General features: G+C 39.0%; 1 protein-coding gene across 1 annotated transcript; it reads left to right on the forward strand.

The window, feature by feature from the left end:
• Positions 1 to 282: 282 nt before the first annotated feature.
• Positions 283 to 24,772, forward strand: LOC145782126 (uncharacterized). Its single transcript, XM_082593878.1, has 23 exons — positions 283 to 372; positions 1,962 to 2,199; positions 3,730 to 3,949; positions 4,227 to 4,437; positions 5,004 to 5,274; positions 10,997 to 11,152; positions 11,655 to 11,793; positions 12,481 to 12,617; positions 12,887 to 12,975; positions 13,063 to 13,149; positions 13,742 to 14,015; positions 14,162 to 14,317; positions 14,817 to 14,955; positions 15,637 to 15,773; positions 16,013 to 16,101; positions 16,189 to 16,275; positions 17,629 to 17,709; positions 19,049 to 19,129; positions 20,314 to 20,394; positions 20,761 to 20,835; positions 21,420 to 21,581; positions 23,121 to 23,273; positions 23,456 to 24,772. Exons 1-23 carry the CDS (start codon positions 340 to 342, stop codon positions 23,549 to 23,551), a joined length of 3,192 nt encoding a protein of 1,063 aa, XP_082450004.1. The 5' UTR covers positions 283 to 339; the 3' UTR covers positions 23,552 to 24,772.
• Positions 24,773 to 26,091: the final 1,319 nt, after the last annotated feature.

The raw sequence follows: 26,091 nt of genomic DNA on the forward strand, positions 1-26,091 counted from the left end.
GTACGTGAAAATCCCAAGCTCTCAGTCTGAAGATAAAGATTTCCACAATGAAGCCACCACGAACTTAGAAATAACAAAAGTTCATGTTCAAGGCGTGCATGAAACTGAAGCATAATATTACATAAAAGAGTATTTTATACTCATAGTGCAGTCATAACATACCGCCAGTCCAGTGTCAAACTTAAAAAGTAAAAAATATATGTAGAAAAATGGGATCTTATAACATTGCATAGATCTATCTCCAGCTTTGAAATAAATATTTAAAATATTTTTTTAGAAGATTGCAAAACTGTAATTTAAAAAAAAAAAAAAACTTTAATCCTACTTCAATGCATTGTAATGGATAACAATGAAATATTGGCTAACTTTCAGGTAAATAGTCTGTCGATGAGCAGAATTCATTGCTTATGTATGGTAGCCTATTGTATTGAAACTTGCTTCGATGCAAATCCATAGTCTGATACCAGAGATATAACTGCTGTGCTTAATTTACTACCATTTAAAGAATATAATACCATTTAAAAAGTGATGAACTGAGATTAACTAACCGAGGTAAATAGTCCATCAATAAGCAGAATTTGTTGGGAAAGTGTCAGAATTTTCTGTGGGCTAATGCAGCGTTCTTCAACCTTAGTTGAGTGCATCAAAGCAGTCGCAGAGGTGCACAGCTGTTCACTAGAATCTGTGGGTACATGGGCAACACTAAAAGGCGGAAACGCGGAAATAAGCCGAAATAACTTTAGAATTAAAACAGTCATAGTATTTAATGATCTCACAATTGCTTCTAAATAATATCTTTCAATGATATTTCAACATAAGAAAATGTTCGATATTGAGTTGTGGCTAAAAATTGCATTTCTGCCTTTTTCCTATTTCAATAAATTCCTTTCAATTTTCGAAATTTACTCCAATAACTGTGGAATTAAAACAGTCAAAATATTTAATGACCTCACAATTGCTTCTAAACAATATCTTTCAATGATATTTCAACATAAGAAAATGTTCGGTATTGAGTTGTTGTTAAAAATCGCATTTCCGCCTTTTTCCTGTTTAAATAAAGTCCTTTCAATTTTTGAAATTTACTCCAAAAAACTGTGGAATTAAAACAGTCAAAATATTTAATGACCTCACAATTGCTTCTAAACAATATCTTTCAATGATATTTCAACATAAGAAAATGTTCGGTATTGAATTGTTGTTAAAAATCGCATTTCCGCCTTTTTCCTGTTTAAATAAAGTCCTTTCAATTTTCGAAATTTACTCCAATAACTGTGGAATTAAAACAGTCAAAGTATTTAATGACCTCACAATTGCTTTTAAACAATATCTTTCAATGACATTTCAACATAAAAGTAGGTTCGGTGGTGAGTTGTTGTTAAAAATCGCATTTCCGCCTTTTTCCATGTTGTAACTTTTCATTCTTTCATGGTGAAGTTATCGCTATGTTAAACAATATGGACGCCAAGATCGTATTTCCGCGTTTTCTACATCGTTAAATCGCTACTTCTGCGGACAATATGCCATTTCACGCCCGCCTTATTTCCGCGTTTGCGCATTTCCGCTTTTTAGTGTTGTCTTGGGTACATAGGCTATGGGAATGAGAAGGTTTGTAAGAACGTGTCATTCTGATGTGATTGTCCCAGTCACTGTTGGATGCATGAACTGAAGCCATCAAATGTTTGGTCGGAAAAGTGTCGTACAAGGCCAAACCTTAAATATGCCGGAGTCCTTGGATAAATGTTACATCAATCACAGTTTACACGAACACATGGAACAGCCCCATCAGTTCTGGAGGGTGCACAAAAGGAAAAAATGTTGAAGAGCATTGGTCTTAGAGTTTACCTTTGTACATTATAGCAATCATTAAAAATGTTTTATAAGTGGCTAACTTCCTGGATGCGGCTTTGATTATTATGGCTTACGTTGGTTTTCAAGTATCTTGATCACTATTTATCTTTCAGGCTTGTACTGGCCTCGATGACGTCAGCCAGTGTTTGGTTGTTCTGAAGCAATATGATTGGGATCTTCAGAGTGCTGTTGCATCAGTCTTAGCTGAGCAACAAAGAAGCTTCCGTCACAGCACAGAAACCTTCTCGCATCAGTTTGCAAGCAACAAAGGGAGATCTGAGATGCTCACATTCTTGTGCAAACTTGGTGAAATGACAAAACATGTCACTCTGGATGATTCAAGCACTGTAGGTAGGAAAACTAAATCACATATTTCTAAGTGGTTACGTAATAATTGCATAGCTTCATTTCACCATCCAACCTTAATATATTTTATAATCGGACTTATTTGGATACTACTACTCGTACTTGTCAACAAACACTGATTGGATGAATTCAGATATATTTTACTGGATACAGTAGATTGAGATGACTCTCTTCAATTTTTCTTGCGATGTGTACAATTGGAGGGTTTCTTCTAAAATCAAAAGTTGGCACAGCAGAGCTGCAAAAAAGTTTCTTTGTTTTTTAATGCATTCTTAGCAAATAAATAATTGCTAGATTTTGTTTGAAATTTTGGTTGATACTTTAGCGTGAGATCTACCGCTGCATTGTTTTGACTGAAATAGTAAAAATAAACATGTTATCATTTATTTCTGTTCATTTATTCTAGTCATATACACTTTGTAGCCTACATGTGTGGACACTGGACAGGCCACGTGAGCTGCACCTTGGTAGCAGCCTATGAAAGTAGATCTCATGCTGTAGTTGCACCCCATTTTGTTATAACCTCTAGTTTTCCACCTTAATTTTCAGTGAGCAATCCTCTAAAAGAAGATTGTCGTCCATGCATTTTCATCCGTTTAATTTAAATCTGAGATCGAACCAAATCCGTCTATACGGTAGTTTATCAACTAATCGTTAATTGAAGATCTACCCGATGCGTACATTTTGCCCTAATGCACACACACCTCTGTAATTGGCCATACTTTTAAAGCGAGTGACGAATGTCAACCGTAGCTGGTATTTACCAACTATTTGCAATTCACAACAATCTTCCGTTTAGGTGACATTGTGTTTCGTGTCAACTTGAGACATGAAAAGTGAGAAAAATATTATTTCGCATTCAACATCATCATAAGTCATACGCCACCACGAGTCTAACATTTAGAACTAAGTAGGTCTAATAGATTGAGTTTCGCTTTTAGCAGCATGGTCGTTGTTTATTTGACAAGTGTTTGTATCTACACTCGTGAAATTTAGAACTAACCTGCCCACTCCAAGAATGACACTCAAATATGAGAATAAGTGTTGGTTGGAAAAACAAATATAATACAAGAAAGCTGTCTTTGTTTGAACTTGATTGATTGCTTTGTTGTGTTTAATTAGGTTAATGCCAATGTAAATAATTTATTTATAGCTACTGTATCTTGTTGCCAAACAAAACGTGTATCATTGTTGACAGCATTTTCGCTGCAACCTAGTAACCAACTCATTCGTTGGATTTCTTATAAGCCGTATTATGGTCAAGAGAGACAAATAATTATTGTCGCTCTTGAGGGTGGGATATTTCCTTGATGGCTGCAGATCAATTTACTAATCAAACGAGCTCCGTCGATGAGTTTGAAAGCGAACAACAATAATACATCTCTGCCAAGTAGACATCATAATGAAACAAGTGGTCGACGTCGAACGACGATCTCCACATTCGTTCATCGGAGAACTTATTTGTCCGTGGCATGTAAAGAAACATGTGTCAACAAAACCTGTAACACTTTTCAGGAGACTTGAAAGAAGTTGCTTCGATTGAGCTTGGTATTCCTCTGAATGACACCAAGTTTGAGCGCTGGCCCGGATCGATCATTGCCGATCCCCATGACGGGGTGGTGCTCAGGTCGTTGGGTTTGCCACATTTTGTCACCCTCACTGTGAAGCTCCATTGCCTTAACCCTCCACCAGGCCTTAGCCCGTCGTCGTGTGATCGGCCTTTGGAAACATTGAGGTGAAATTGGCATGAAATGTTTTACTGCATTCAACACTCTCTTTGCTGCAACATATCGTTATTAATCACTTTACTAAATAAAGTCTAGCTGAAGAATCACTCCTTCGTTCTGGTATCAGTGCCACTGTTGTATTTTTCTCTTTTACTCACAAAATATTTCGCTCCGCTGTGAAGAGGCAAACACACAAGATTCTTGGCTTCAAAACAGCGAACATACTTATTAATATCAGGTATGATATTACTCCTGTGTTCGGTTTATAATTGCGCTTTGTCTCAGGGATGTTTCTCAATCGTCCGCAATGAATAACTTACTGACGTCATACGACCTGGTCGTCACCAACACAGACGACAAAAGCAGGAAGATGGTGCGTTGCGAGGGTGCCAAGTCCTTTGAGGAGTTGAAGCAGGACGTCATCTCATGGACGGGAATTGCATTCCGGAACCAGGAATGGGGAGGATTTCCGGGAAAGAACCCTCCAGACGACGCAGTATGATTCTATTCAAACACTTTTGCTTGTATGCTAGTAAGGATTGTAGGGATTGTATGCTAGTAGAAGGTGCATACAATTCATATTTGATAAAATGTCGCTACAATTCATATCTGATATTTAAAATGCAAAATTTTGTGTAGAGAGCTGAGAAAAGAATGTATTAGCTCAATAAATTATTATTAGAGCTAACGTAGTTTCTATGGTATTGCTAAGTAAGATCATTGAATCGAATTTTTCAGTGTAAACATGCCTTTGCCAACGCAGGTAAGACGTTGGTGTCAAAATAATTAATGTTATGTTTACGTCATCAGTGATGTGTTCAAGGTCAAAGGTCACAAGTATGTGACCTGACCCTGGAGTTAGAGAGATTCAACAGAATTATCCGCATTTCGGTTTCATTGAGAACTCAACATTCATTTAGGCCCACAAGAGGTCGCTGGTTGCGTGCCGCTGTCTGTCGATGCTTCTTTACTTTGCTACTGTGGTCTACCCAATATCTTTTGCTTTGCTTCCCAAATACTTTGCTACTGTGGTCTACCCAATGTTTCACTTTGCACTGGCAGGAAACTCTGGGAAGTTTAGGTTTGAATCACCCGGCACATCACCTAACCGTTCGGTCAACTTCCCCCCAAGGATTTTCACAAAACCCCTCCCCAGCCCTCAGACCATCCTTACGTCGTGCACCTGTCAAAACTCAGCTTAGCGCGCCTATTACGTCATCACCCGCTTCAAGATCGCCGACCTGGTCTCGGAATGATGAAGTACACAAGGCAGTCAAGAGCGCCCCCAGCGGTAGAGCGCAACGATTGAAATGGAAGTCTCGTCATGATCTGAGTATGTTCAGCAGTTATTGTTGCCAGCCTTACATTGAATTGCTTGGCTCTGTTATCTTTCGTTCTTTAATGATGTTATGTCGTTCGTTAATCTGTCGATCTATTCGTTAACAACATGTCAGGTTTTTCAAAACAGTTTCGTATGTTTCAATGATTCAATGCAAAGAAAGTGAAGACAAGAAGTAGGCATGCAAGAGCGTAAAGTGAATCATATAAACAAGTAGACTGATCTGGAATGAGATACAATTAATTATTGAAATGCAACTTTAATTTGTATTAAATAGTTATTTTATCTTTAAATTGCCACTACAATTAACTGTTGACTGGTAGCCTAACCTGTATTTCTAAAAGAAGTGCTGCCAGACCTTATTGGATGTTTGTATTGAAATTCGTATTATCATAAAACTGCTTCATTTATGTGGCTTAATTTATTATACAAATTGTTACAATTATACAATAATTTGCTTTTAAATATATTTTTTTAAACTATTTTTATTTAACAAGTGAATAAAACAATAACAGTTAACCTCTCACGTACATGTAGCTCCAGTCTCCACACAAAGTGAAATTTCCATGCCTTTTAACTCTTTTTTATTTCTTTAAAAGTAATGTCTAAAAAGACATTATTGATCCAAAAAGAATGTCTAAAAAGACATTATGAAAAGTAACTACGGACAAAGGCCAGTGTTTCGATCTTCCGTAAATTGAAAGTGGAAAGTTGTTTTGAAGGTGTTGGTTGAGATGATGATTTGAAACTTGAGTGATTGTTGTGAGACAATGAGACTGGATTTAATTTTTAATTTCGGACTTCAGCGAAACGTAATTTTACCGCCATTTAGAACGGAATGGCCCGTTTCGGCGAGTCCGATTCGGCTAATCCGATTCGGCTAGTCCGATTCGGCGAGTTCCCTATTCGGCGAGTGCCCTATTCGGCGAGTTTTTGAAATTTTATTTTTGAATAGGAATTATCGGGTACCTTAGCCTAACTGTTTTTATTTCTGACCATCATATCAAAAACAATACACGTCAACATAGCAAAGGTAGAAGCGACAAAACGTGAACGCTAAAACGTGCTTGTGACCGAAGTAAGTTATTGAGTTGAAAGAAATTTGACACGGTCGCCACACCTTCAGAAAAATTTAAGATGTGAAGGGAAAATAAAAAAATAAAATGTTACAAAAAAAAATCATGTTTAATGTCTATAAGTTAGTAGGTTACTTTTGAATAGTTGAAATGATTAGTTTGGATCAACAAATGTGTGGCCTACAGCTTGGATTGAAAGGAAATTATCGGGCACCGTAGCCTAGTTATCCCTACCAGCAAAAATTTGTTCCAAGAACCCAGTTAGCCTAACAGTTCATTTTTACATTGTAGTAACAGAATGAAAAGGCTAACCAATTGTGTGGCCTATCGTTTTAACGTCGCTAAACGTTGAAATCGTGTAGAAAAGAGAACTTTGATGACTAAGATACGTTGCAAGCCTTAAAGCAGCCGGCGGCCATGGCCGCTAAGCAGTGCTTGAATGACCGCCTGTGCTACCTTCTCCGTCGGCCAAGTTCGGCCGCCGGTTTCTCAATTATTTAATTTCGCAATAGAATGATCGTGGATTAAATGTCGAAAATATGTAGTATCAAAGAGTGACGCAGAATTAGGTCAGCGCGTCAGAATCACTACTGTTGTATTGAATATATTCAGCTGCGAGCACCAGCGCTGGAAGTCTTGTTTGCAATTCCCGAATGTTTATTTTAACGAAGTGTTAATCCGAAGTGCTAATTTACATCGGCTGGCGATATTGTCGTTTTTATATCGATTCAATGTTGTCGGACATTAAATCGTTGTTAAAAAGGAGAACTAGGTTAATTGACATCCGTGGGTAAAACACGTGTCTTCATAGTTGAGAACGCTATGGGTTAGTAACTTCACACCCTCAATGGTGACATCATAACGATATAAATGATCAGGTTTTATGAAAGGCGGTATGCAGTTGAAACAATTTACTGAGCTGCCAGCAGTTAAAACAATTTAGGGTCGTTAGATGGTCCCGCAATACCGGATTACATTCCCGATAGAGCATTTAATGCGTGGTACTACGATTCTATTGCAGGACGTCGCCCAGACTTTAACAACGCTAAGTGATTATTTTAACATTGTTGCAAGTTTAATGCTATTTACTTGTGCTATCGTTATTGTATTTTGGCCTCCAAGCACGCAGATTTGGCCGCCGAGAAGGAGCTCTCGGTAGGCCATGATGGCTGCCGGAAAGAACACGAGTTTTAAGGCCTGCGTTGAAACTGAGAAACATTCACAGTAGCCCTTCGATACGTTGCATTTTTAAGATAATGTATTCAGACGTTGAATCAATGTACAAATGAACTGTTAGGCTAAATGGGTTCTTGGAACAAATCGAAGGGCTTCTGTGAATGTTTCCCAGTTTCAACGTATCCTAGTCAGCAAAGTTCTCTTTTCTACACGATTTCAACGTTTAGCGACGTTAAAACGATGTTAAAACGGCAATTTCTGCTGGTTGGGATAACTAGGCTACGGTACCCGATAATTTCCTTTCAATCCAAGCTTTTGTTGATCCGAACTAATCATTTTAACTATTCAAAAGTACTAACTTATAGACATTAAACATGATTTTTTTTTTGTAACATTTTCTTTTTTTATTTTCCCTTCATTTTGTAAATTTTTCTGAAGGTGTTGCGACCGTGCCAAATTTCTTTCAACTCAATAACTTACTTCGGTCACAAGCACGTTTTAACGTTCGCGTTTTGTCGCTTCTAGCTTTTTCTACACCTTTGCTATGTTGACGTAAATTGTTTTTGATAACATGATCAAAAATAAAAACAACTGAACTGAAATGACGAATTCAAGCACGTTTTAACGTTTGCGTTTTGTCGCTTCTACCTTTGCTATGTTGACGTGTATTGTTTTTCATATGATTGTCAGAAATAAAAACAACTGAACTGACGTGACGAATTTTAATTTAATAGTTCAAACATTTTATTTTTATTCCTTTCTGCACGATTTCAACGTTTAACGATGTAATAACGGCAATTATAATTAGGCTACGATACCCGATAATTCCCTTTCAAAAATAAAATTTCAAAAACTCGCCGAATAGGGCACTCGCCGAAAAAGGCTCTCGCCGAATAGGGAACTCGCCGAATCGGATTAGCCGAATCGGACTCGCCGAATAGTAGTAGACCCCATTTAGAAGGTGTGATTTTTTTGAAAGAATTTGTGCTAAGAAATGACAGGAATTTGTTAAAAATAAAAACTAGAAAAAAAGACAAGAATTTGCAACTGAGCTAGGACATAACAATCATCTGAGATGGATCTAAAATGCAAGAAATTAGATACTAGCGGCACATATAAGTATTAAAATTCAAAGAAAATGAATAATAATGGTAATAATAATAATGTTACAATAATGTAGTAATAATATAATAATACTGTAGTAACAATAATGGTACACCCCTTCATTTTCTTTGTATTTTTATTTAGTCTATCTTACTGTGAAATTAGAAATGCATTTAAATCGCCAAATTTTTTATTTCGTTTTTAATTTTTGTGAAATCTTGATAACTTTCAACTAAAGTTGATTAATCAATCCTTATCTAAAAAATAAATAATGCGTAACCTATGATCCCTGATTCCCTGGTATTTGATTGTACTTAATTGTATCTCGCGTTGGACTTAATTTTTTTCCTGAATTCATTTGGTCACACTAAGCCGGTTTCCTGAACTTTTCACTTTGCTGAATCTTTATTTTGTGACGTCATAATTTCGTTAAACTTTCAAAGCACAGACTCCTTAAGTAAAGGACTAGAAACTGACGATCTCGGGGTTTTTAACTTGAGTCTGAATGATTAACTTGAGTCCTGGCTTAAATGACTTCTAGAGAAGCTAGAAACACTATCTTGGATTTCATATTAGGGTTTTTGAGGATGGCGAGTTCAATAGTGTTATTTTCAACACCGTTTGAGGTCATTTTTAAGGTCAAAATATCATATTTTAAGGTCAAATTACAGAATTTTGGTCATTTTTGCCCATTTTGACGTTTAAATCGTAAAGCAAAACTGTTTGAAAGAAGTTTGTGACGAAATATGCTATTACATAAACATCATATGTATTTCTCAACACTATGGCTATTATCTAAAAGAGTTAATGATTACAATATAATACACAAATTGACAATACATAACAAGATGACACTATAATAGACAATGTCTATCACTAGTTGGAAAGCTTTTCTTGCCCCCTGAGGCATCCCAAAGGCTTTTCTTTGTCACTTACATTGAGGACATAAGCTTTCAATTGAATGTTAGCTAAAGTAGTACAAGCAGCATTATAAGCTTACTACTAGCTAAACGTGCATCTACAAAGGATAACAACTCAGCAAAATGAAACCGGCAACGCATTTCAGTCTTGCCATGCAAACTACAGCTTTGATTTCAATAAATTGTTACGTCACAAAGGCTTGGAACCGCAATGTTTTGCTAGGGCATATAATCACCAAAATATTTCCGAAAATAAACAAAAAGAACTTCAAAGAACTTACGCAGTGTAGAGAAAATATCTTACACAATAGATGCGGTAGGTGCACAATAGCATATTTCGTCACAGACTTCTTTGAAACAATTTTGCTTTGCGATTTAGACGCAAAAATGGGAAAAAATGACCAAAATTCTGTAATTTGACCTTAAAATATGATATTTTGACCTTGAAAATGACCTCAGGTATTGTTGAAAGTAACACTATTGAACTCGCCATCCTCAAAAACCCTAATGTAGAATCCAAGATTGTGTTTCTAGCTTCTCTAGAAGTCATTTAAGCCAGGACTCAAGTTAATCATTCGGACTCAAGTTACAAACCCCGAGCATGGGAGGTTCCAGTGCTTTACTTAAGGAGTCTATGTTTCAAAGTGAAAAGTTTTGGAAACTTGCCACTTTTTTTTTTGTAGTACTGTAAAGTTTGAATTGCCCTTGTTGCAAGTGTTCTTCTTCTTCTTCGTTTGAACCTTCTTCGCCACTCCAGGGGTCGAGGGGCTCTGCCTTTTACCACCCTTGGGCAGTGGCGGCGACGCGGTCTAGATGTTTGGGCAGGTGTCGAGCAGCCATTGAATTGATTCGTCATCCAATTCGCGCAGACCACGCACACCATTTGGCGCATGGTAGATGGCGCAGTTACAGATGGTGTGGTCTACGGTTTGTTCCTCCATGCCACACTCACAGATCGCTGAGGGCAGCACATCCAGCAAAGATTGATGCAGCAAGATCAATGTGATCGAGCAGCTCGCTCATTACAAGTGTTCATTGTACAATAATATTCGGCCTATTTTTTCTTTTGTAAAAGAGAGGGTTTGGGCTTGTTTTGTTTAACTTCAGCTCGTGTTTAAAATCGCCCTTGTTGCACTGGCAAGTGTTGATTGTAATTGTAGCCTATTTTTGTACCGTTTTCACATAAGATTTTTATCTTTTCTGTCTCATTTCCAGGTTTTGTGGCTGTGCAAATTAAAGATAGTGTCATCTCAACACTGTTTTTGCATTGTTTAAACCTTTTGGTTTTGCCATCTTTCCCTTTTGTTGGTGCTAAATTCGTGAGTTTACTTTGCCGTTTTCTACATGTTTGCCCCAGCAATGAAAAATAAATTGAATTGAAATGTAACTAACAAGCTGACTAGGGGATTACCCTCTTATCACAACCATGTTTCGTTTCAGTGCCTGACAGAGTAGATGCCGCCAGAGCTGCTGTAACGCAGTTCAAGTGTGAGTTTCGCAGAAGATACGGGGAAGGACCCCAGTTCGTCACGGATGACTTGAAGGGAGCTGTACGAAAAGCCTTCGACCCCGAAGTCCGACAAATAAAATTGTTGGGTATGTGAGTTGTTTAAGTATTTGGTGATCGTAAAACATAACACTTGGTAGTTAGAATCACTGATGATGAACAATTGAACATACGATAGCACATACTTCTGGTACTTTTTGTGAAAAATACAAAGTTTAAAAACTGACCTATGTTTTCTTCGTTCATCATTTGTTAAATGAGAAATTTTATTGAACATGTAATAGCTGCTTATGTTTGCTCAATGAAGCGATATTTGATGCAATCCCATCAGCGACCTCACCACAAAAAGCTTGTTTGAAAAGCTGTGTACTCTCTGACGTCATCACTATGTTGTGTAATCATCCCAAGTAGGTTCCAAACTTCGGTCTGAAACTTCAAAGCAGATGCAGATGGTCACTGGCAACGTTTTGTTGGAAGCTTAGATCCAGGATACTCCACCACGCTCATATGGTTGTAACCGGTGATTTATTCAACGTCGCGCTGTGAAATCAACTAAATACTTGACTCATTGTACACTGTGTCACCATCCAGCACTCTACATCCACCATGAACGAAGCGCACACAGCGATGCATACTGTCATGTCCTCTGCAGTGAAGCGATCTCCTTTTATTTGAACCAAAACTACATTTGTTGGCCTTGGGATGCAACAACAGAACACAACAAATTCAAGTAGGTGCATTATTATTATCACCCTTGTGATAGGTCAGCGGCTCCTGGTGCGACGCGAGTCATTGCCAGGAGCGCCACGAAAGTTGTTGCGTGTTTCGCGGTTCTCCTCTCTCGCGTATAAAGTCTTGTGTTTGCCTGTTGCAATGTTTTTCAAACTTTTTTCAACTTAGGAACACTTTTGTAATTAAAAAAAAAATTGTCGAGTACCAAAAGAAATTGAGCAAAATTGAAGTTACGTTGCGGCGTGGCCTAATAATTACACCAGTCACAATTTTTGCTTGTTTAAGTGTGATATTTGGGTTTGTTTTGAGGAGCATAATTTCTGTATTCGGGCAGAAACAACCAACACGCACACACCTAGCCCACTACTCCACTGTATTTGTGAGTTAATGCGCGATTCTTGTGTTTGAAGCAACAAACGTGTATATTTTTTTCTATTCTTTGTTTTCATTGAATAACAGAACCTCGAAACAATGTCAAAGTCACAATGGTAGGTTATCTCAAATATAATCAGATGCGTTTTTAGGCCCATTTCCCATTGTACAAAGCAAATAGGCAAAGTGTTTGCGGAACAGCAAATGGTGTAGTATCAGTCAGAACTGAATGAAATGCAATCGATAATTGTTGATATCCATACTTTCAATGTACATACATCCCCGACGCAGTTGAAGTTGATATTCCTCTCAGGTTCCTCCAGGATTGTCGGGAGCACATGGGATCTGATGCAGCTGATGCGGTGTCAAAACTAAACAAAGATGAATTGCCAATCCTCCTCATTGCTCGGAGCAACCAGAAGTCGTGTGACGTCATCTCGATTATTCGAGGTCACTCAACCGATAAGTTTCCGATCACAAAAGCATGGCTTTGAAATTGTTTGTATTTTATATATTAATGATGCATTAGAACATTTTCCTTATGAATATTGAATAGTTTATAGGATTTCTTCAGAAATCTCAGATTTCTTCAGATTCAGAAATCTTCTCGAATCACATGAAACAATGAATTTCGTTTGAAGATAATTTGTCGTAAAATGTTTCATAGAAGCTTTGTTCAAACTCGAAGTAATATTTCAATGAAAAACTTTTTGTTTCAGCTCCAACTGACGAACGTGATGTTCTGAGGAAGCTTAAACAAGCCATGGATAGGATGAAAGAGGAAAGATTGCAGAATAAGATTAAGGAGGTCAGTGATGATGAATGAAGGAGCGTTGTTGCCCGCCACTAAGGAGCAAGCAGACGCATCCGTGTCAACCTGTCTGCATTATTCTAGGATGAAGACAATGTGTTGAAAGCGAAGTGGTACCAACAATACAGAGACAACAAGGTGCCGGTGGCCGGTATCCACACCAAGACGAAGGTAGGAACGGACAGAGACGTTGTCCAATGCAGTGATCATGATGCTTATTCTACATTGTAGGTCTAATGTCTAACTGTTAATATCTTAACTGAAAGCGCCTGAAGTTTGTTTGGAATGTATTTCTAGAACGATTTGCATCCCAGCACGTCAAATTGTCTCTATGAGTTGGTGTCGCGACAATTCAAATCTGATAATTAAAATGCAAAATTAAGTGTAGAGAGCTGAGAGAACAATGAATTAGCTCTATAAATTATTATTAGAGCTAACGTAGTAGCTATGATATTGCTAAGTAAAAGTATTGAATCGAATTTGTCAATGTAAACATGCCTGTGTCAACGCAGGTAAGACGTTGGTGTCAAAATAATTAATGCTATGTTTACGTCATCAGTGATGTGTTCAAGGTCAAAGGTCACAAGTATGTGACCTGACCCTAGGGTTAGAGAGATTCAACAGAATTATCCGCATTTTGGTTTTATTGAGAACTCAACATTCATTTAGGCCCACAAGAGGTCGCTCGTTGCGTGCCGCTGTCTGTCGATGCTTTTTTACTTTGCTACTGTGGCCTACCCAATATTTTATTTTGTACTTGCAGGAAACACTGGGAAGTTTAGGTTTGAATCACCCGGCACATCACCTAACCGTTCGGTCCATTTCCCCCCAAGGAACTTCACAAAACCCCTCCCCGGCCCCCAGACCATCCTTACGTCGTGCACCTGTCAAAACTCAGCTTAATGGTGCACCTATTACGTCATCACCCGCTTCAAGATCGCCGACCTGGTCTCGAAATGATGACGTATACAAGGCAGTCAAGAGCGCCCCCAGCGGTAGAGCGCAACGATTGAAATGGAAGTCTCGTAATGATCTGAGTATGTTCAGTTAGTGTTGCCAGTCTTACATTGAATTGCTTGGCTCAGTCACCTTTTGTTCTTTAATGATATGACGTCGTTCGTTAATCTGTCGATCTACTCGTTAACAACATGTCAGGTTTTTGAAAACAGTTTCGTATGTTCAGTGCCTGACAGAGTAGATGCCGCCAGAGCTGCTGTAACGCAGTTCAAGTGTGAGTTTCGCAGAAGATACGGGGAAGGGCCCCAGTTCGTCACGAATGACTTGAAGGGAGCTGTACGAAAAGCCTTCGACCCCGAAGTCCGACAAATAAAATTGTTGGGTATGTGAGTTGTTTAAGTATTTGGTGATCGTAAAACATAACACTTGGTAGTTAGAATCACTGATGATGAACAATTGAACATACGATAGCACATACTTCTGGTACTTTTTGTGAAAAATACAAAGTTTAAAAACTGACCTATGTTTTCTTCGTTCATCATTTGTTAAATGAGAAATTTTATTGAACATGTAATAGCTGCTTATGTTTGCTCAATGAAGCGATATTTGATGCAATCCCATCAGCGACCTCACCACAAAAAGCTTGTTTGAATAGCTGTGTACTCACTGACGTCATCACTATGTTGTGTAATCATCCTAGGTAGGTTCCAGTCGGTCTGAAACTTCATAGTAGATGCAGATGGTCACTGGCAAGGTTTTGTGGGTAGCTTAGATCCAGGATACTCCACCACGCTCATATGGTTGTAACCGGTGATTTATTCAACGTCTCGCTGTGAAATCATCTAAATACTTGACTCATTGTACACTGTGTCACCATCCAGCACTCTACATCCACCATGAACGAAGCGCACACAGCGATGCATACTGTCATGTCCTCTGCAGTGAAGCGATCTCCTTGTATTTGAACCAAAACTACATTTGTTGGCCTTGGGATGCAACAACAGAACACAACAAATTCAAGTAAGTGCATTATTATTATCGCCCTTGTGATAGGTCAGCGGCTCCTGGTGCGACGCGAGACATTGCCAGGAGCGCCACGAAAGTTGTTGCGTGTTTCGCGGTTCTCCTCTCTCGCGTATAAAGTCTTGTGTTTGCCTGTTGCAATGTTTTTCAAACTTTTTTCAACTTAGGAACACTTTTGTAATTAAAAAAAAATTGTCGAATACCAAAAGAAATTGAGCGAAATTGAAATTACTTTGCGGCATGGCCTAATAATTACACCAGTCACAATTTTTACTTGTTTAAGTGTGATATTTGGGTTTGTTTTGTGGACCATAATTTCTGTATTCGGGTAGAAACGACCAACACGCACACACCCAGCCCACTACTCTATTTGTGAGTTAATGCGCGATTCTTGTGTTTGAAGTAACAAACATGTATATTTTTCCATGCTTTCTGTTTATTGAATAGAAGAACCTCGAAACAATGTCAATGTCACAATGGTAGGTTCACTCAAATACAATCAGATGCGTTTTTAGGCCCATTTCCCATTGTGCGAAGCAAATAGGCAAAGTGTTTGCGGAACAGCAAATGGTGTGGTATCAGTCAGAACTGAATGAAATGCAATCGATATAATTGTTGACATCCATACTTTCAATGTACATACATCCCTGACGCAGTTGAAGTTGGTATTCCTCTCAGATTCCTCCAGGATTGTCGGGAGCACATGGGATCTGATGTAGCTGATGCGGTGTCAAAACTAAACAAACATGAATTGCCAATTCTCCTCATTGCTCGGAGCAACCAGAAGTCGTGTGACGTCATCTCGATTATTCGAGGTCACTCAACCGATAAGTTTCCGATCACAAAATCATGGCTTTGAAATTGTTTGTATTTTATATATTAATGTTGCATTAGAACATTTTCCTGATGAATAGTTTATAGAATTTGTAATCAGAAATCTTCTCGAAACACATGAAACAAGAAATTTCGTTTGAAGATAATTTGTCGTAAAATGTTCCATAGAAACTTTGTCCAAACTCGAAGCAATATTTCAATGAAGAACTTTCTGTTTCAGCTCCAACTGACGAACGTGATGTTCTGAGGAAGCTTAAACAAGCCATGGATAGGATGAAAGAGGAAAGATTGCAGAATAAGATTAAGGAGGTCAGTGATGGTGAATGAAGGAGCGTTGTTGCCCGCCACTAAGGAGCAAGCAGACGCATCCGTGTCAACCTGTCTTTATTATTCCAGGATGAAGACAATGTGTTGAAAGCGAAGTGGTACCAACAATACAGAGACAACAAGGTGCCGGTGGCCGGTATCCGCACCAAGACGAAGGTAGGAACGGACAGAGACGTTGTCCAATGCAGTGATCATGATGCTTATTCTACATTGTAGGCCTATTGTCTAACTCAGGGGTGTGCAACGTGCGGCCCGCGGGCCAAATGCGGCCCGCGAAGAAAAATTGTGCGGCCCGCGAAGATGTGCCAATTTTAAATTGTGCGCGGCCCGTGAAACGTGTTTATAATTTAGTTTAGTCTGGTAGGCCTACGTGTTAACAGTTCATTGTGGAGTGGATTATTGTATTGCAAATTTAGCACCTTCTGTTAACCATTTTAGAAATCTCCCACCGGCCACCGCTAATCCATTGTATTTAATCATTTGGAACGTAAACATGTATGGTCACATAAAAGGCTTTATGAACAAATTACGACTTTGGAAAGCTCACATACAGACAGAAATGTTTTCCACTTTCCAACTTTGAGAGACTATGGAATGCATCCTGAGAAGAAAAATGAATTTGCAGACCAACTTGAAAAATTGTTGTATGAATTTTTGGCTCGTTTCAAGGACTTCAAATCTCATGAACATTTGTTTATTGTCTTCGCCATTCAACACAGACATTGACAAAGCACCAGCCGATGTAACTTGAACTGATTGATCTTCAAGAGAAAACGGATTTGAAAGCAATGTATTTAAAAATGAATCTTGGCGATTTTTACCGAAAATATCTCAACCAAGATGACTTTTCACATTTGAAAAAACTCATGGCTTCAAAAATGGCTCTTTTTGGCTCAACGTATTTGTGGGAACAATTTTTTTCTAAAATAGGCGTCATGAAATCTTGCTATCGATCAGTTCTGACAGACGAACACTTGGAAAATGGACTTCGAATTGCGAGCACTTCCATTGAAGTAAATTGGAAAAAAGCAGTCGGGAAAAGAAGCCAACTGCAAATTTTTCACTGAACTCATTTAAAGTCGTTGTGACAATATATTTAAATAGCAGTTTTCGTCAGAAATTTATGCGTCTTGACTTATTATTTCTGCAAGAAAACTCCTAATAATGCCGTAAGAATAACATGAATAACACAAAAAAATTTGTTGGTGCCTGCAACTGCTAGAAATCATATGTTAAATAAACGTGCGGCCCGCGGTTTCACACAGTTATTTATATCTGGCCCGCCTGTAATAAAGGTTGCACACCCCTGGTCTAGCTGTTATAGAGGACGCTTGTATGACGGCACAGTGCTTTTCGCCCACGTCATACGATAATAGCAATCTGTGGCTGAATATGGTGTTTTGTTGAAGCAACACGCAATCGTGGACCTGTTGTTAAAGGAAATGCAGCAAGAAGTTTCTTTAATGTCGGTTCATGCGGTTGGAATGACAACAACTGTTTATATTCTAGGGCACATTTGGAATCGGGACAACCAACAAACATGAACCGAGTGACGTCCACACATCTCCGTTTGTTGTCGACCGCTTTGAGGTGATGATGGTTTGGGATTGATGCAACATACCGATGGTACCAGTTGGTTTATTGCTTCACTGACGTTTCGTGCACAATGACAATGTGCATCTTCAGAGCTTAACGTACCAAATAAAAGTTTCGATTTTTTTTAAATTGAAACGAATATTCTATCAACACACCGCAACAGAAGGTTGCTACATCAAGTTTGCGTCAATGTACTCAACGGGAACGATGGAAATCTGCTGCCGAAATCATAATAATTTTGTATTATTTTGATAGGCAGGCTTCATTCCTGTTTCAGCACAAGTGGAAACATCACCATCCATTTTGCTTCACAGAAGCGTAATCTTTATCCCGAAACGTCAGGGCCGACCAGTTGTCTCCAGCGACTTCTCCATCTCTCTCTGTTGTTGACATCTTCAATTTTCAAGTTTCTTTTGTTCATATCATCTTTCACGATGTCATCCCACGTTTTCTTTGGCATTTTCTCTTTTTTCCTGTCGATTCCAAACTTCCTTTGTCAAATTGTTCTCATCCATTGGTTCAAGATGTCCAACCCACCTCTGACGATGACCACACAAGTACTTTTCAATATTCTCAACATCAGTCCACTCTCTCAATACATCATTTTTAATTTGTCAAGAAGTGTCTTGCCACACATCATACGAACCAACCTCATGAACAGGTGGAAACGTCCTCGTAATTCAATGTGTGGTAGTCATGTGTGAACCTATTTCTTTTTTTATGTCATCCAATGTATGTACTAACCGCTCTCGTATCTCTTGTTCGTTATTTGAACTAAAGTACTTTTTTTTTTCTTCTTTTCAAAGGTACTGCAGTATATAACTTCGTAAATTTTATTTTGTATCTTATTCGCTCTGAAGATGCGCATTGTCATGGTGCGCGAAACGTCAGTGAAGCAATAAAACAACTTGTATGTTTCTGCTTTTACTTTTTCATCCATCAGATGATCGTTGGAACTACTGCTTAAAGAGATTCCCTTGCGTTGACATTATAACATTAGGATGCAGTGTAACTGATAACAAGTTGAGATCGGACGATTCTCCTTGAAATGATAACACTGATGATCTCAGCGTACACTGATGATCTCAGCGTACACTGATGATCTCAGCGTACACTGATGATCTCAGCGTACACTGATGATCTCAGCGTACACTGATGATCTCAGCGTTTGTTCTTTATGAAAAATGGTTCAAATTACAAATGGTTTCTTATTCTGTCATTTTTGAAATGATTGTCAAGAGCTTATTTCATATTGAAGCGACCTGTCGTTTTGCGAGCCCAACACCACCCCATGACGTTGTGATGACGTAGTCAATGACCTAGTTTGTTTCAGGACGACTATGATTCGCGAGAAGCAATCATGCGTGAACAGGAAGAGGCTTGTAGATTGCTCATGGCTGCCGACCAAGAGAAGGTGATGCCACGTATACAATATGGTGTTGCATGATTTTCAAACTGGGTGGTATTATATAGCAGCGGATCTAGAAAAAACGTTGTTTGGGGCACCAGAGTTGCTACTAACCAAAATTTGCGAAAGAAAATGGACACTGTTAAATTTGAGGTCCAAAAAAAGTAAATAGTTTGGATCAAGCTGGGAGCTTGCCCCCAGAAAATTTAGACAAATATTCCCTTGTTTTGGTCGCCTTTTGTGTATTGTTTTAGCCCCAATGATGTTCCTTTGTTCCAGACGCACAGTTTGTGCGTGACCAATTTCATCAAATTAAAAGTGGGCTTCCGTAGAAGTTTTAGTTGCAAGATTTGGTTTATAATTGAAGTTATACTTTTTCTTTCACGACCGCAAAAAGATTTCAATAGTTTGTTTGTTAAAGATTCGTAAAGTGTTGTGTAGTTATTCAGTGAACTTTGGAATGAATGTTTACTTTAAGTGGTCCCCATCTCCCCCTATATAGGCATAGCATACAAAACAAATTTCACCACATACCTCAATTAGGCTAACACTGGAATAGGTAAACTGAATTTTTAATCTGTTCAGTGAGCGAAGTATTCAATATTGAACATTTCAACGTTAGAACACATCGCGCCGCTACTCCAAACTAGCAGTTTGTGACATAAGTAGGTAGAAAAAAATAAAACATAATCCAATGCCATTAGCAATGAAAAAAGCTCCACAGGAACTGGACAACAAAGCTAAGGAATTAAAAAAAAACATAATTTTATGGTTGGACGAGTCCTCTTCTTCATCGTGTGTCACACGGCCGTAGCCCAGAGCATCACACAAGCTCTTGCTCTATCGTAGAACTCCGCTAAATCCTGTGCAGAGCATCTTGCTTTTATGATTGAACAGAGATCTTCTTCTTCAACGTGTGTCACACGGCCGTAGCCCAGAGCATCACGCAAGCTCTTGCTCTATCGTTGAACAAGTTAGTTGGACGAGTTAGTTGAACAAGAACAAGTTAGTTGGACGAGTTAGTTTCTGTGCGTTGATGCCGCCTCACATAAACATTGTGGTTGCGGCATTGGATGAGTGCAAGAGCCGGTTATGGTTTTCATCCTGGTATCACATGGCGCCGTGTGTTTCAATACATTAAGTGTACATTAGGCTATGCCTTTCGAAGTGAACAACTGTTTATATTCCAGGGCACATCTGAAGCCGGGACAACCAACAAACATGAACCGAGTGACGCCGACACATCTCCGCTTGTTGCCGACCGCTTTGAGGTGACGATGGTTAGGGATTGATGGTGCATTGTGTGACGTCATAAACTAAGACAGAAAGCTGGATGACAGTTTTATCCTACCAGATAACCATATGTTCCTCGGCAGTCGAGTGCCCATGAGGCTGGGTTCATCAGTACTGCGCCGCTCGTTCTTGCCACATCGTTCTCAACCGCTGCTTTTGTCGCTACACCGGTATTATTAGCGAAACACAATGCTCGCTGTTCTATAGTGAGTAGTCAGGTAGTGCTGACGCCAGGAAGATCGTTCCTTCTCAACAGATAATTATAGTGAACTGAAAAGTACAAAAACAGTTAGTTTTGTGAGGCTTAGGGCATTCTTCTCACCATAGAAACTGCTTCGTTTCAGGACGATTCTCGGGAAGCGATCATGCGTGACCAGGATGCAGCTTACAAGTTATCAATGGAAGCCGACTTGGCCAAGGTGTTCGATGTTCGTTTGGTGTTGTTGTCATCAGCATATCGTTAATTGTTTGTTTCAAGTCGCCATATCCAGTCTAGTCCCGCACGATGTGGGCTATGTTAAATTTACTTCTTGTGGAAGGTGATTTGGTCAGTCCAATGATTTTGTACTAAAATAAGTTTGTCAACATCCGCTGATATCAAATCATAACCTACTGGGAGTCGTCTCCTATTGTTCCAGTGCGGTTGAGCAGAAGCCATGATCTGCGGAATAACTTTTAAAATCCTGGAAGATGTGGAACGAATGCGGAATTTTGCAGAAGATTTTTTTCGAAAGAACATTAGAACGACTTCGCTACTTTTGTATTTAAATCCTACCGATGCACTGCAGTTCATAGATGAGAAAATTTATAATGCTTGTCTTGTTGAAATAAATTTTTATTGTTTGTACTTTTTGGCATGTCCTGAACGAGTGAAAATACGAACCAGCATACCGGCGTGTCAGTGGTGGGGAGGCGACTAAATTATGCAAAGCTTAAAACGTTTATGAACAGTCGCTCAAGTAGCAACCGTACTCGCTTCTCAGAAATGCTTTTTTTTCCACAGAGGCAAGCCAAACAAGAGGAGGAGGAGAGACAGGAAGAAGAAATAAAGAAGAAGAAACACGAAGAAAACCGCGAAGAAGTGCTGAAGAAGTTGATTAAGACCAAAGCGACAGTCCTGGACGGTCAACTTCCTCCTGAGCCGGCAGCTGACTGTGGAGAACCGGTGAGCGATAAGTTGGAGCATTTTTGTATTGTCTTTACGACACTTTCTCCTTTGCCGATTTCTTGTAGTTTACGACTTCATTGCGAGCCTTTTCTTGATGGAGGCATTCTTTTGAATTAAACGTGTTTTCAGGGCCGTGTTAACGGTACCCCACAGCCAGGGGCACAGCTGATTAGGGGTCCAATCATTTTAGTCTGTCTAATGTTTTTTGACTGCTTAAAAAATAAAAAGATACTACAGATGCTTGATAATTAAATCAATAGCTAATTAAATCATGCAAGGCCGTATTTACTGCTTTCCAAACCCCCGACTGGTGGGGGCCTATCTCTAAGCAGGGGCCCACTCTTATTTAATTCTTGCAGCGTTTTTCGGCTTGTACTTTTACATTTTTTTTTTAATTTTTTTTTCGCTCACTTCGCTCGCTCAACCACACTTCGTTCATCTCGCTGATATTGGCCAAGCATAGTTGGGGATTAAGGGAGTGAAAAGTTTTTGTGTCAAAAAAGAACAGAAAAAATAATACAATGTTGTGAAGTGAACACTGTTCAAACAAATAGTCTAGTTGATTAATAATAATTAAATTGAATAATTTCTATATGAATCGAAATAAGTTATGAAGTGAAAGTGTGATCTGAAAAGGTGAGGATACTTCATGTAAGACTTTCGAAGTTCTAGCCTGCTGAAAGGCTGCAACACACCAAGCTATACAAACTTTCAAGAAATAAATTATTGAAATCCTTCTGTGGTTGTAAATAAAAAAGAAATTGAAATAGTTGGCTAACTTCAATTTTAAACAAAACTTCTACCCCAATCCAATTTTAATTTGATGAATTTGGTTACATACAATGTGTGCATCTTGATAAAAAAAATATTGCTTCTAAAACTACCTAAAAAATGACCAAAACAAGATTATATTTGTCAAAAATTCCTTGGGGGCAATCCCCCACACCCCTTTACGTTTCATTTATTTAGACATTAAGTTGTTTTGCATTGTTCATTTATGTTATAAATTTTACTTTGTTAAAAATCTGGTCCTTTCCCAACTCTTTTCTAGATCCCCTTCTGCATTGTCGGCATAGCCTATTAGTTATTTTTTTCTATAAAATCTTAAAATTTGTTTATTCTTTGCTAAAATGATTAATGTAAATTTTGTTCTCCACATTGATAGAGTTTGCCTCCCTAAAAGCTTTCTGGTCCTATTTTTAAGAGCAATCACTAAACATAGGGTTGGAGGAGGTGAAATGGTGCTCTCACGGCCCTGCTTGTTGTCCCCGATTTACTCACTGGCTGCATGTTAAATCAATCATCTCCCATGATTCCAAGCACATGATTACTTGTTGGTGCATTAAATACTTTCTCCAGTTGGTTTTGCAATTGTCGTTTGGCAAGGTATAGTTTCTTTGATTGGATAATTAACGAAATATATTATCAACTGAAGGTGCTCACTTGTGATGGAGGCGCCAGCGGTTGGGTGGATACATTAGTTGCACTGCACGTATAATAATTTGATCTAACAAGAGTTGTGAATCTTCCATGCAGATCAGTCAAATACGATTCCGGGCACCAGGTGGCGCTACTTTCAGTCGTTCGTTTCTGGCTCGTGATCCCATGCAGGTCCTTATTGATTTTGTGGGCTCGAAGGGCTACTGCACCCCTCAATACCGCTTAGTGCGGGCCTGGCCCCGAACCAATGTAAGTTGACTTGGTCTGTTCTACTGTGACTATTAGCCTACTATCATGACCGGAATGGCTACATTGCTACACGTGATCGTGCAATCATGTGAATATGATTTCATAGATTGCGTTATAGGTTGTATGGTGTGGTAGACATTGCGTTGTAGCTCTAAGTTTTGTTTGTTACAATTCTTTTTCAGCTTCTTAAGCTCGACATGGATGCGTCGCTGCAGAGCTGCAAGATATTCCCGCAGGAAAGCTTGATAATCGAGGAAGTGTTTGATGACGAATCTTAATTCCAGTCCTGGCATGAAGAATCATGTCGTCAGTGGTGCTGGTTATGAAGCGATTGTGCATCCATCGCCTTCTCAAAAACTAATACTCTTCATTTGTTTTCTTCGTTGGACTATCGTTGCACTAATTCGCTCTCACGCATGTTTTAACGTTCGCGTTTTGTCGCTTCTTCCTTTTTCCAGACCTCTGCTATGACGACGTACATTGATTTTGCTGTGATAGCCAGAAATAAAAACAACTAAACTGAATTTAAGTAACCACAACAAACTGAAGTGGCTGTCAAAAGTGAAAGTGACTTGAATGAATGAAATATATGACGTCATGTTTGAAGTGCGATCATGCGAAGGTTCTACACTGGAAGTCCCAGACAGACATGCTGGTGGAAAGTTATGTATTTAATTGTTGCTTGTGATACAGATTTACACAATTATTGCTTTGACGTTTTTTCACTCACACCGATGTACCATTTATTTTCTTGATATATTGGTTGGTTGCGGAAGTGCGTTGCAAACTTGCATAAGTGACTCATGGAAGTAGACAACTAAACGATGCTGTAGCATCAGACTCACAAAGGAATTTGATGGAAAGGCTTGCCATATCATGCGCGTTGATGTTATGGAGGAATACGGGCATATTCACGTTCAAGCTCCCATCTGTAGCCAGCGTTAGCTGTATACGTCCAAAACAAAGGCCAATTGCTTCATGGCGTTCATATTTGAGATGCCCGAAGTTTTTGCTTTATTTCTGTGCGTATTAAAAAACTTGTGTCATTTCAAAGTGGCTTTTATACCCTTGGCAACATACACCGCATTCAGAGCTTTTTGACAAAGTCAGCGAACCGTGTAGTTTGGCGAAACATTTGCTTTTAATAACTCCAGACTAGGGGTGGTAGAAGTGTTCACTCTCCCTACTCCAGATTAGGGATGGTAGAAGTGTTCACTCTCCCTACTCCAGACTAGGGATGGTAGAAGTGTTCACTCCCCCTACTCCAGACTAGGGATGGTAGAAGTGTTCACTCTCCCTACTCCAGACTAGGGATGGTAGAAGTGTTCACTCTCCCTACTCCAGACTAGGGATGGTAGAAGTGTTCACTCTCCCTTCTCCAGACTAGAGATGGTAGAAGTGTTTACTCCCCCTACTCCAGACTAGGGATGGTAGAAGTGTTCACTCTCCCTACTCCAGACTAGGGATGGTAGAAGTGTTCACTCTCCCTACTCCAGACTAGGGATGGTAGAAGTGTTCACTCTTCCTACTCCAGACTAGGGATGGTAGAAGTGTTTACTCTCCCTACTTCAGACTAGGGATGGTAGAAGTGTTCACTCTCCCTACTCCAGACTAGGGATGGTAGAAGTGTTCACTCTCCCTACTCCAGACTAGGGATGGTAGAAGTGTTCACTCTCCCTACTCCAGACTAGGGATGGTAGAAGTGTTCACTCTCCCTACTCCAGACTAGAGATGGTAGAAGTGTTCACTCTCCCTACTCCAGACTAGAGATGGTAGAAGTGTTCACTCTCCCTACTCCAGACTAGGGATGGTAGAAGTGTTCACTCTCCCTACTCCAGACTAGGGATGGTAGAAGTGTTCACTCTCCCTACTCCAGACAAACATTCGAGCTCGTCATTTCACAATCTGCTTTTTGCTCGATTTATATTTTTGGATGTTTGTATTTGTTTGTAGCTCCCTGTTTCTAACTAATTCATATTGTTTGTCATGATACATATAGTGCAGTTGCTCGAGTTTGCTTATGGTTCATAGTTTCTTGATTATTATGTCACAATCTTAATGCATGCAGACTTTACAAAATAACACCAGTGATAGGCACAGTATCAGAGGTTATGTGTTGCCCAGCGCAGATTCACTGCTGCGTTAAATAGCTTCTCAATTTTGCGTCGTGTGTGAGGACGTTTGTGCGTTCACTGAAGACTTATTGTGTGTGTGATCAACTACAATCGCTTTTCTATTGTACTCTCCGTTCATATAATTTATGATATGCTGAAGGTCTGTAAAGATATTTCTCGTGGTTTTTGCCGACCAAATTATCCTTCCACGCGATTATTCAATGATGTAGTTTCATTTTTTTGGTGATTTTCATGCCACTGTTACTTGCCTCTGCGGTGTTCGGCTAGTGCAGAGTAAATTATATCTACCCAGATAGCTGTGATGTAGCGTATTAGAATTTTAGTTTCAAAATTCACTAAACAAGTCCGAAGTTCAAACGCTTCCATTGTTGCGTTGTAGTGGTTGTTGTATGGTGCTCGCTGATTCTCTAAACTTTTAAGTGTTTTTCTTTCATTGGGGTAGAAAGTCAACTAAGTTCTTTATATTTGTAACCAATTGTTCGTGTGTAGCTATGTAGGCAAAGCTAATCTACGAAGTTGTGTCGTTTTTGTCCAGGCTAGTTGTGATAATTGTAGGCCTATGTGTTTTAATGAATTTATGAAAGAACTTTATTTCTGGTTGTGATCAATAATTGTTTATTTTTTGTACATCTAAATAAAATGATGAAAATAACCCGGATGTGCTTTCAAGCTGACGTGTTGAA

The sequence above is a fragment of the Aplidium turbinatum genome, chromosome 13 (assembly GCF_918807975.1).
Source record: "Aplidium turbinatum chromosome 13, kaAplTurb1.1, whole genome shotgun sequence".
Classification (NCBI taxonomy): Eukaryota; Metazoa; Chordata; class Ascidiacea; order Aplousobranchia; family Polyclinidae; genus Aplidium; species Aplidium turbinatum.